The 13492-nt window shown below is 27.1% G+C and overlaps 1 protein-coding gene across 4 annotated transcripts in view; it reads left to right on the forward strand.

Annotated features, from left to right (window-relative positions):
* The first annotated feature begins 2588 nt into the window (after window positions 1-2588).
* LOC136080744 (fibrillin-2-like) overlaps window positions 2589-13492 on the forward strand; it is a 53116-nt gene continuing 42212 nt past the window's right edge. For 3 of the 4 annotated variants that reach the window (XM_065797789.1, XM_065797790.1, XM_065797791.1), the window contains exon 1: window positions 2604-2759. In XM_065797789.1, coding sequence (XP_065653861.1) covers window positions 2711-2759 — 49 coding nt within the window. In that variant the 5' untranslated portion in view covers window positions 2604-2710. Of the gene's footprint in view, window positions 2760-13492 lie in introns of all 4 variants that reach the window. The other variant, XM_065797788.1, reaches the window with a different exon arrangement.

The raw sequence follows: 13492 nt of genomic DNA on the forward strand, positions 1-13492 counted from the left end.
TTTGTATATAATTTCAAAGATAGATAAAAAAAAAAGCTGAAAGATTACAATATAGTATACTATATAGCATAGTCTAGTTTTTTTTCCCAAACCGTTATGTTTACTGCATTGCTATATGTTGATTTTTAATAAACATGCGAAATACTATTTTTATTTATGAAGTATATTCTATGTTGCAGATTTCCATAAGATTTATTGTTTTGAAATGAATGGTTTGCTGTCATGTGTAAAAAAAATTTAGTGAAAAATTCTAAACTTTGTCCTTAGTAATTTACATCCGATTCATATGTTGTTAATGGTTGGAGAAAAACAAACTCAAAAAGGAGCTATACCATTTTTGATTTTCCAAGCAGTTTTGTGAAAAAAATTGTAACTAGAAATCCTCAAGCAAATAAAAAATCACAATTAAAAAAAAAATAATTCATGTGGAAATTAGACAGTTTCTTAACAACTTAGACGGAGCTGAATCATCCTTTGAGAATTTGAAAAAAACATCTTAAAGCTGATTTATCATTTAACTCTACTTGTGCATACTTTCCACATCCAATTACACAAAAAAAAAAACCAATTTATATTTTCTTGAAGCCTCTGCGTATGTTAAAACTAATAAGAAATGCATTAGGTTGGGATGTAAGTTAGAAATTTTATATAAAAACTATTACTTTCAAAATGGTGAATATAGTCTTTGGTATATTTAAATTATTATTTTTTTTATAGCAATAAAAAAAACTAAATTTTGTTTTCATTGTTATAAAAAGCCTAAAAGGATATAATTATAATCGCGCACAAAATAGTTTCAAGCTACAAAAAGTTTCAACCTACAAAAAATTGTTAAAGCATACAAGCTTTTTAGGTTCTTCGCGGGCCAATCGACTGAGCACTATCAATATTTTCAGCAAATTTTCAAAAAATATGTAGAATAAAAACAATTGATCATTAGCTTATTAAAGATTTTGATATGAAAAACAAATTGCGATGACCACAAATATGCTGTAAATAGCTGAAATAATTCAAAAAGTTTTTCATAATATGTGATGTTGTTAAATATATTACTGGATTTGTTGTAAAAAAAATTAATAAGGTTTTAGATTGTGACATTTGCTTAACCTCAATTTAATTCCACTTCAACATTGATTTAAAAAAAAATTACAGTGGTATTAAAACCATGCTTGTTTCAACCCTAGAAAGATGTTATTCAAATATGTTAAGTAGCAGAAAGCGAAATCAGAATTTTTAAAGAAGAGATTATTTCAAAAAAATTTAATAACAAAATTAATTATTGATATTTTTACCAGTGTTTGTATCTCTATTTTTATTGATAACAGAGAACTTATGTTTAATAATGATGTTCAATCATTTGGCATTATAATCATTTAGCAAATTTTGTCAAAATAATTACTTTTATTATTGTAACCTTAGATTATAACAATGAGGAGAAAATTTAAATAAATATTGAAAAAAAAAACTTTAAAATAAATTAACTAAAAGTATTTTATTCTGTGGTCAATATATATATATATATATATATATATATATATATATATATATATATATATATATATATATATATATATATATATATATATATTTGTTATTTTTACCGATTTTTCAAATCGATTGTTTTTAATTAATTTAAGTAAAAAAGTTATAGCTTTACAAAACTTAATTGAAACAACTTAGTTTCCAACTTACTTAGCTATGCTTTCACAAAAAATAGCCCAAAAAATATATTCCTTTTGTTTGTTTTTATAAGAAAAAATTTCCTAAACTTTTTATACTAAAATCCTACATTATTTGCGTTTTTGCCACATAGTGACGTATATGCGCAAAAAGTTTGGCTTCAATCAATTTCAAAAAGCCGCGTCTTAAGTTTTTAATTTTCTGAGCCTTCAACTATTAGAAACCAAGTGTCCCGCGACTAAATATTTTTTTAATTTTATTTTATTTATTATTATTCAGTGATAAAAAAACAAAAAACAAAAAAAACAAAACAAATACAACTAATCTGTTTATAGTTTGATGAAGAGGTGCTACAGCAGGCAAACGAAAAAAATTACCATGGTGCTACAGCAGGCAAAAAAAAAAAAAAAAATACACAGAAGCTACAGACAAAGCAGCAATTGTGTTTCTAAAAGTTACTTTGTTATGCTATCTTTGAAATTGTTGATTAACGACGCGTTCACTGCTACTTAGGAAAGCACATTCCGTTTGACAACAACTCTATTTGAATTAGTTCTTCACAATTTCGTACAAGCTGACGTTTTTATAATGATTACTTAAATATATTCTAGCTTTCAGATAAAATTGTTGAAACTAAATAAAAAAAAACTCAATGCACGGTTATGCATAACATATATTATTTTTTTAAAACTTTTTGTAATCGTCATATTATACTAGTATTTTATATTTTTTTATATTGAAGCGCTCTGTATCTATATATCATTATATATTTATACATATCATAGCATTAAAATCTTAATATTAATTTAATAACCATTGAACTTTTTTTTATTTTTTATTGAGTTTTACAATTATAATTTTTAATACGGCTTTTCCTATTTCGGCTTCTTTTGTTCAAAAACTTATATAAGCTAGTTATTTGCAATTTAATCATTTTTTTTATAGCATAAGGAGTATTTTTTTTTTTCTTTATTGAGTAATATTAGGCAATATAATATTTTAAACAACAACTACAAATAAAAATAACAGAATGGGATATTCTTTCTTCATTTTGCTCCATTGCTTTTTACTATTTTGTGGTAAGTTTTTTTATTGGAAAAAGCATTTTTTTGTTTTTTTTGTTTTTGAAGAGCGCAAAGCATTTATTTTTCCTAAATAAATAAATAAATTTTTAAATAAAATAATTCATTTTTATACATAAAATTATAAGAACAAACGACAATAAAAAGACAACTGGACTAAAGAAATTAAATTAGTCTTATATCTTAAAGATTAGGCGCTAAATCGACTGATCTTTTGTAAAACGATTTTAGGTGTTTGTTTTTTTAATTTATAAAGTAGTGTCAAGTTCATTACCACCTGAAATTTTTTATAACATTCTGAAAAAACTTTATTGAGCGTAAAACAATGATCTCATAGATATTTATTAAATGCTTTTGGTAGCGTTGCGCTTTTTGTAAAATCATTGTTGAAAACTATTAAAACCGACGAATACCGTCACGAACTACTTATGAAACACTTTTATTTTATCTTGCTCTATTAGTGAGCTAAAGTTTAACTTTAGATCTTCATCTGAAAAGAAAATTAAGTTGCTTTAACTTCTTTTTTATCATACTTTTTAATTGTATTTTTTCAATTATCCAATTATCCAGATGTTTTTTTTCAATTATCTTTTTTCTGTCGTTTGACTTTTATTTTCTTTCATTGTAATTCTCTCTTTTTTTTTTGAATTTAACTTGGTGTTTTATAGCATCGTTGTTAAGAAGGTAAAGTGTCGTATGACATGGGAAACCATAAGATTTTTTGATGCTTCAGACACAACACTTTGAGGCATTAACATGCATATTGAACCTGTCAATGATTTTAAATTTAGTTAAGGATTACTCAACATAAATAGAGTTTGGAGTTTGCTAGCAAACTTTAAACTTAATTATGTTCATGTTAAATGAGATTAACATGCTTATGTTAAAAAAGAATAATTTGCACAAAATCGAGGTGGTACAAAAGCCAGGGAACAAAATACCATAAAATGTTTGCCAGACCCGACTTTCTAAACGCAATGGCAGCTAATTAAAAAAAATATTCAACTATATTATCTTCTACTAAACTTAAATTCATCGACAAGTTTTTAATTTGATCTAAATTTTTTTTAGTGTTCAAAAAGTATGACCATGCAAAGCTTGCAACTCTATAATTTTTAGGAGGGCGGAAATTTTATATGAACGTTAAACTTTTGAACTTAAAAGATTATTAAATAAAGTTTAAAATTTGAATTTAAGTTTAGTAAAAGATAATAAAGTTAAATATGTTACTAATTCGATGCATCACGTTTGGTCAGGAAGAGAAAACGTTTCAGGGAATTTTTGTGTTGGCGCTAGCCGTTACTCATTTATTGAGGGCATGTTAGGCCAGTGTTAGAGTCAGTTGTTTGAACTGGCTTTTTGGTCAACGAATAAGTATTCTGTACTAGATAAGAAACTGTCAAATGATTTAACCAACCCAATCAACATAAAGACCGGTTTCCTTTTACTTGGTTTTTCTCAAACTGATAATGGTGTTTTTTAGTTCTTTTATGGTTGGTCATACAATAACAATATAACACAAAATTATGTCTAATGCAACTTATTCGTGATCATAAAAGCTAAAAAGTATATTAAAAAAATCAAAATTCTATTGGTAATTGTTAACGGTATTAAATTTTTGTAACGGTGCTTTTATGCAAGTTAATTTCACTTGTTTAATAAAATTAATGCGACAAAACTATATCAGCAATCCTGATCAAGTAAAAACTGCACAATTTTCCATCACGTAATAACGGTTGATCAACAACCATCCACAAAGGTTCTTTTTAAAATTAATACAAATGAAATACAATTTAAAATTTTTTTTTACAATTATGTATAAAAAATAAATAAATTGGTATAACAAAGCGTAGTATGTATTTTACATGTAAAAAAATAATTTTAAAAGTTTTACATTGCAACTTTTAAAAGTACTTTAATATTAATCCATTAAATGAATGAAATTTTTCAGTTTATATTTGAAAATGACAAAAGCATTAGATATATTAAAATTTAACAAAATGCTTCAAAAGATTTACGAACACTATGTGATGTAAATAAATTGCTTAAATTTCCAAATTTATGCGGAAAATCAAAAAAAAAAAAAAAAAATTTAGGTGTATTTCACAAATTGTATTAAAAAAAGAATTCGATATGTTAAAATTAAACAAAGTTTTTTTATTCAAAAGATTTAGAGCACACTGCGTAATAAAAATAGTTTACTTAAGTCTATCACACAAATTGTTAAGCAGGATGAACAAAAAAAAAATGCATTTAATCTCAGTAAAAGTTAATAAACAAAACTTTGAGTCTAAAATGTGTCACAAAAATAAATTCTACAAACTTTGGATTATCTTAACGGACACTCTACAGTATTTTTAATATATCTTACTCTGATGATTGTTAATTTTGGCAAAACAAATGTAAAACAAACACGACAAGCAAGCGTAAACAAAAATTAAATAACAGTTTAAATTAATTTTAAATGAGACAAGTTTTTTATCTATTTTTATCTCAGTTATTGTAATTTCTTTTTGTTGTTTATGTAAAGTAAGTTAGTTTACAAATAGTTTGGTTTAGCAAGCCTAAAATCGCTGTATTGCAGAATGTTTCACGAGTTCAAAGAAAATTAGTACTCTGGTAAAAATTTCGACGATATCCTTCAGATCTGGAAACTTTATTAGCAAATTTTTCATTTATTTGCAAGACTAGCTACCCAAATCCAAACCATCAGTCAATGTATCTACGCTCCACTGCGCCTATGCTTATACTTTCCTAACCTATAAACCTGAGCTAGTGGACGCGAAGGACGCTCAACGTCGGTTTAAAGGTTTAACAAGAAAGTCTACTATGAAAATTGTGAGCTTTGTTAGAGTTAAGAAAAAAAAGTTAAATAAGATTTTTACGAAAACAAGATAACTTATGGTCGACCGAGACAGGCAACACGCCTAAACCGAAATAAACCGAAATTTAAATACTATTTAAATACCGACATTTCGGCAAATATTTTATGGAAACAAATACCGAAAATTTTTTCAGCTCAAATCTGTTAAAATTAAAACGATTAAACGGGGGTTTCTGACAAAAGCTGTTTTCCTTTTTACAAATTTCTTCGTAAAAATAGCAAAAAAATTAAAAATTAAACGAATCACTGCTTAATTGTCTTTACTACTTTATAAATATTTAAATTGAAAGGAGTATTTTAAATTCAAATAAAAAAGCGTTGGTTTAGATTAAAAGCAAAGTCCATAACAACATTGTTCATTTATTGATAAAACAGGTCAACAACAAAAAAATTTTTTCTGGCGCCGAGCAAACGATTTGTTTTTTGCATAGCATTTCTCATTTTGATTTTAAATATGCAACTCATTTTTCACCATCACGTCAAGTTGTAAAGATATTTAAAAAAAAATCTTTAGTACTTGAGGTAAAGTCCCTAGTTTGTCGAAAAAAAATTTATTCAAAAGTGTGCCAACCTGAGTCTCAAAAGAGGCGTATTTTCATAGAGATTTTAGAAAACATAAATATTTTTACTTAAAAATTATTGACAAAAAAATTATGTAAAAAAATGCTAAAGACTCTTAAAAAAATTAAAAATATATATTTTTCTGCAAAAATACAAAAGTACTTTAAAATAATACAAAAAGTTTTATTACAAACGTATAATATTTTTAAAATCTCAATGAAAATACGCTTCTTTTGAGATCCAGGTTGATAAACTTTTGAATAATTTTTTTTACAATATTAGGGATTTTACCCCAAATGCTAAAGGTTTAAACAAATATCTTCACAACTTGACGTGATAGTGAAAATTGAGTAGCGTATTTGAAATCAAAATGAGAAATGCTATACAAAAAATAAATTATTTGCTCGGCACCAAAAAAGTTTTTTTTTTGGTTGACCTGTGTAATAAATGAAGGATTACAATAGGTAAAAAAATAAATTAAAAATATGTTAATACTGATCATTTATGCATTAAATTACAGATGTATGTTTTAACTAAAATTTACAGAGTTAAATAAAATTTAAATTAAATCTCATTTTCTTTTTTATTAAGTTTATGCTTTACAAAAAGCTTTGGTATCCACTAAACAAACTGGCTTTTTTAGAGTACGTATTAAATAAATTACAAAAATAACTCAACTATATATTTTAAAAGTGAGCAATATTATATGTCGCAACAGAATTTTTTAATGTTTTCGAGTAATTGGGATGATATTATCCAATTGTTCTTTGGTTCCAAAATTGCTTCAAATCATGGTGTACTGCTTCCAAAGACTATTCAATCCTATACCTTAGACCTAAATATTTTTTTATATAATTTAATTCTATTTAAAGTGTTTTTGAAATTTAAAAAATTTTATTTAAATATAAAAAAGTCGAGAGAATATATTTACTGAAATATTTAAAATATATTAAAATAACACTCACCAAATAAACCGCCTTTTTGCTTATGTTGCTCGACAATATGAACTTTGACTGTTACACTGGCTCCTAAGTGTCTGTAGTCATCTGAGAAGGTTTTATATCATCTTTGTAAGTTTTACACAAAGTTTTCCCAAGACATACATTTGTACAAAAAAAAGTCTATTTACAATATTAACTTTTTTTAAAGATGAATTTAAAGGATTTCCTTCAAGCCTGTGTTGTACTTAAATGGACTATAAATAAGCCAACATAAAGTTAAATCCTTCTTCTTTTTTTTTCAATATCGGATATAATTTTGTCAACAATATCAAGTAGAATATGTAATCCAGGAATGTTTATAATCTCAATGACTTTTTCTTAGGCTCTCCAGTAAGAAGAGGAGGATTAATGTTATTTTGGAATATTTCGGCTTAATTAAGTTTAAGTTTAGGACCATTTTCTAACCAGTTTTAATGCCGTTGATGCAAAGAACTGATTGTATTTGCTTAATTTTTGGCAATAAAGGTATCTCAGTTTCTCAGAATGGACAAGGGTGTTTAGAAGAGGCACATTGCTTTCCAACCATTTGTAATTGAAATTTAATGTCTTTTGACGATGAGTAGTTTAAAGATCCTATTTTGAGTTTTCCAATAAGCATTCTCAAACTTATATAACTTTTATCCATGCCAGGTATAATTGCTAGAATATGGGTTTTAAAAACACTGGAATCTTTAAACTCTTTTTTCTCATCGCCTTCCAAATATCATGTTCTTTTTGAGGGATTTCCTAATCTCTTTCCTCAGGCTTGTATTTTACAGAGACAGAACACATAAAAAACCCTGTCCAACATCTATTACCAGTTTAATTTCAGTCTCATTTGGTAGTAGTTTCCTATGGTTAATTACCTTAGATATCAACTTCTCTGCATCATTGCAAACTATCCCAGGAATCTCTACTTCAATATGCTAAAGAAATCCTTATTCAGTTAAATTAAAATAAATAATCTAAATTATAAAATTTACCAATAGTTTTTCAAAAAACATTTGAATATCTCATTGGAATAAAAGTTCAAAAAAATGAGAAATGAGTTTCTGTAACTCATAAAAACGTACAGACGAAGTAGCCAGATTTTGCCAAACAACTGCGCCAGTTACCTCATAATCTTATCTGATCGGTACCAAAAAACTAATAAATAATTTTGCCTCAGAAATAAGTTTAAATTCGTCTGGAAGTTTCTGCTTGTACTTGCTTTAACCAGAGGAGTCATCACAACTTAATTTACTACAAAAAATTAAGTGTTTAAATTTATAATTGTACACGGAATATATAGTCAAAAATTTATCTACAGTGTGATCCAATAAATCTTGCAGTAACATAGTTTTTGCATAAATCTTTTTGTAACATAGTGTGCTCGTAATTTCTATTGGAGAAGATGCTGGATAGCAGTTTTATTTCTTGCAATTTGTAATATGGTTGGAATAAGGAACTGTTTTTTTTGTCTGTCAACTTCATCAAGAGTAAATAATGTGTTTGAGTTAAATCTAAAGTAACAAACACCTTGAGTGCATCTTCATCCATCAGTAAAACGTTTGTGTTTTCTATAAAACTCGAGGTAAAGATCTTTTTTTCTTTTTCGGCAATCCTTAATGCTTCTACAAGTTTTGCGTCTTTTCTTCTCCTATTGAACGTAATGCTTAAAGATGTGCAGTAAAGATGTGCTCGAACCGAATTTCCTAAACTAATGTGGAATTTTTTCTTTTTTTACTGGTCTCTGACAAATCTCAATAAGACATGCACGGTCTTCCACGTTTTTCAAATGATGTAGGTGGCGTGGAGTCTGTTATTGTTTTTTTGATTTCAATAAATATACACTATATTCAGAATCTAACCACTTACGGTTGTTAGATAACAAGCTTCACTTACCGCGACGCCTTGGTCCATCGTTTATTAAAAGACGGAATAATGTGCCTTTGAATATCACTAACAATGAAGCATAAACTATCCTGAAAAATATGATAATTTTCTTTTAAAACTATTGGTAGTGTCAAAAATAATAGAATGCATGTCAATCAAAATTAATTCTCAATATAAAATTGACAAAAAAACTTACGCAAAACTATTGTTATAAAAAGATATAGTCTGAAACCATGATAAAAAGCGGTTTTTTGTTTCCTGACTTTTATCACTTTTCTGGAAACCAAACGTATCCGCACCTGATTTAAATTATATTTATAGACACCTCAGCTACAAATCAGTTATAAAAATGAATGGTGGGAAAGCGTGGGTGATTGCTAAAAATATCTGTGAACTTTAATATTTTTTATTTTCTAACTTATATTTTATAGTTAACTTATATTTTATAGTTCATTTAGTTATTAGTAAACAAAGCCACATAATTAAAAGTATGAATTCGTTCTAAAATCTCCATAACATGATCCTTATAAAAATGTATAACACTTTATACTTATTCATTAAAATTTTTATGGAAAATAACTTTTAAAGTGATGAAGCAAATAAGTTTCAATGGACCGTTTCTTCTATAGAAAAAAACTGCATTGCATTTTGGTTTTTGTATTCACTCAAAATAAACAAATTATCAAAACATATTATCAAGTCAGCAATAAACAAAGTTGATAGCTATGAAATTAGATTGGAACATTATTCAAATGCATTGATATTGATCCATGTTTTTTAAAAATATTTCAATTGCTACTCAACCAGTATTTTGAGAAGTATCTAGTCAGTTTAATTAGATAGATGCTGAAGAAGTTGTACAGGAACAAATAAGCTCTTGGTCAAGATGTCTTTCTTTACTTTCTAGTATAAGCTAAGTAAAAAATACACAAATACTTAATTATAGACCATAGTTTGACTGATTTCGGAGCTAGTGGTGCTTCAAAGCATAAAATCTCTCAGTATCAACTATTTAAGGAGAACTTCGTTAAAAATTTAGTTTTTAAACCTAATGTCAACATAGAAATAAATTATTTTCTCATTAGAGCCAACGTTTCAGCTTCAATGAAAAAAATCAGTACCTTAATTATGAACATCTTTGTCAAAAAGAAGGAGATGTTTTGTATGCTAAATGTAATTGTAAAACTGATATGGGAGGATGCTGCAAGCATGTTGCAGCAGTATTATTTCAATTAAATGAATATAAACAATTAAATTTAAACTCTGTACCATTCGATAAAACATGCACAGAAGTGTTACAGCAATGGCATGTTCCTGCTGAAGGAAAAAACTCAGAATCAATTAAGCTTTCTAAAGTTTCCTTTGAAAAGAGTGATTTAGAAAAGGATCTAAACAACTCACAAAAGCGTGCTTTTGTATCAGGAAATAGAAACTTTTGTGCAACCCCAATTTTTGCACATAATCCAAGCAATGAAAAAAAATTCAAAAACTGTTTGGTAGTTTATATAATCTGGGAGAAGAAATAACATTTACAAATCTTTTAAAAAAAAAACAATTATCATTCCACGTCCTACTATGAAATATGAATATCTGAATATCAGCTAAAAATGAAAGAACTCGATCTAAATTCTATTATTATATTAAATCTTGTTGATACCATAATTAATGGGTTTGAAGTAGAATTCAGAGACTCATTTGAATTTGATAAAACTCAATTAATGTTTATTTTAAAATGTTTAGTTCAATCAAATGAGAAAATAAAGACTTTGGAACTAGCTAACTAACTTTATCACAATCTACAAGTTTATGGCTTAAAGACAGAAAAAAACGCTTGACATCTTCAAACTTTGGTTTTGTTACTAATAGATAAAAAAGTATATTTCCTGCCTCTATTTGAAATAGAATTTTGAAAAACACTGCAATAAAAAAGTATGAAAATATAAAAATTTATTAGTAACGAGATGCGGATTTATCATTAACTCAAAGTGGCCTTGGCTTGGTACAAGCCCTGATTGAATTGTATTAGCAAATGAAAAAAATAAAGGCTATTGAAATCAAATGTCCTAATTCAAAAAAAAAGAATTAACTATAGCTGAAGCTTGCCTAGATAAAAAAATTTTCTTGCTGTTGTTGATGGCAAAAAAATGCTTAAACAAAGTCATGTATTTTTTTTTATCAATGTCAAGGTGTTATGGTATTATTAGAGATCAAAGAACTAAATTTTAAAGTTTATACTAAAAAAGATATTTTAATTGAGAGATTTTTTCTTAAAGAGCAATGGAAAAAAACTTCTTTACCAAAGTTAACTAAATTTTACTTTGAGTTTATGCAAGAAAATATATTTGCAGTTTTAGATTAGAAGTTTTTATAATTCATTATAAATTTTATTTAAACAAATTGTGGCAAAGTGGACAAGTTGAAACAAGTTGTGGCAAAAAGTTTGCTAAATAACAACAAACTATCCAAGTTTTGTTAATTTCTGGCGCGATAGACAATTTAAATGGTGTTTGTAAAATGTGATAATTTTTCTTCGCTGTATTGCTCTTTCTACATGAATACAAACAGCAGCAATTTTTCTAGTTTCGTTCTCATCTTCTAAACTGAGTTGAGCTTTTCCATTCATAAATGGTAGCATATTTAATAAAACGTTTTCTGGTGAATCATCAGCAATATCAAAACCTCTATTTGCCTTTACACTGTCTCCTGGTTCAAGCAGGTTTTATATGCCACAATCTTTAGTAATTTGTTTGTCCGAAAAACGACCACAGTATAAATGAGAAATAGAAGAAACAAAGTTTCTCCTACTAATTAAAGATTTTTTTCTTTTCTTTTTTTTTCTCTCTCCATTTTCTTCTCAAATTACTTTCCTTTGAGATGATGTAAAATGGAACGCAACAAGTTATGCCACCGCGGTATTTTGTTGTTGCTGTTGACTCAACAATTTTCTTTAACAGAATGAGTAATAAGTTTATCACAAGATATTGTATCATTTGAAGTCATTTTAAAAAGTCTTTTTAAATTAAATTACTTAACTGTTTATTTTAAAAAGCTTTGACTCTAATTTGTTTATTTTCGGTGAATACAAAGACCAAAATGCATAGCGGTTTTTTTTCTTTAGAGTGAACGGTCCATTGGACAATTTAAAATATGAAACTTTTGTTTTATTATTTAATTAAGGTTTATTTTCTTCAAAATTAATTAACGGGGCGTTAATTTTAAAGAAAATAAACGTTTTAACAATAAATTTTTTTTTCCATATAAAAAGAAAGAATTACCGAATTACCGAAGCACATTACCGAAGCACGTTAGTAATATAAGTATCTTTATCGTTACATATGCGCAAAAAATTTTTCCCACCGTTTTGATGTTTATGGAAATTTGACATTTTTGAAAAATCTCTTGCTTTTTTTATTTATAGTATAATATATCTTTATATATGTTATCTATATAACATCGACAGAAATTTAAAAATATTTTATTTCGTAATTTAGAAAATTAAAAAGATAAAAAAAAAATTAAATGTGCAGGCAACATAATTTCAACTCCCGCATTGTAATTTGGAAGAGCAGCAAGCTAACTACTTTGGTCACTAAGGCACACTAATCTAACAACTTTTAACACTGTTTAATAAAGAAAAAACGGTATAACTATATAAAACGGTAAAACTTTTGAAAAAAAACTGCTGCAACTTTTTCTCGCCATTACCTCGGGTGTAATGGCTGCCGTGAGTTCTGCGTCAAACACTTACGAATGGGTTACGGCAACATTAAGTTCTATATTAATATATAAAAGATAAATATATAGCAGATTGGAAGAGTATAAAGCAGATTGGAATCCCATGGAGCCTTACTTTTTGCCTTAAAATCTAGAGATCTCCGGGTAAATCCGGGGATATGGGAACCTTATCCTTAGATGTCTCGATGTTTTTTCAATTAGATGAGACATATTGTATGTCTAAATACAGGTATTTGAGATTCGGAAACTCAAATCTGGGCATATTTGGTTTCTGAAAGTGGTCATTATTGTACAGGTGGTCATTTTAAGGTTGTCAAGGGTGGTCCTGGAATGTCCTAATAATTTTTCAGATAAATGGGACATCTTTAAACCTAAATATAGGCAATTGGGGTGAAGGGAATCCAAATATGGGTATATTTAGTCTCCGGAGTGGTATTATCGCACTGGCAGTCATTTTAGGTGTGGTCATTGGTAGTCAAGACGGTATTTTCTTTACTTTTTTTAATTTTATGTACTTAATTTCTTTGAAAGTGTGAATATCGTTCAAGAAAATTGCACTATATTTACATATTATTTTTTTTTATAAAAAAGAACCTAGGTGATGACATACATCATACATTAGTACATCAAATGAGAAATTTTTTTTTTTAATTTTTCGCTATGTTGAAAACTAAAAAACTACTTCATCTAGTACT

This window comes from Hydra vulgaris, chromosome 05, assembly GCF_038396675.1.
Source record: "Hydra vulgaris chromosome 05, alternate assembly HydraT2T_AEP".
In the NCBI taxonomy this organism is placed as follows: domain Eukaryota; kingdom Metazoa; phylum Cnidaria; class Hydrozoa; order Anthoathecata; family Hydridae; genus Hydra; species Hydra vulgaris.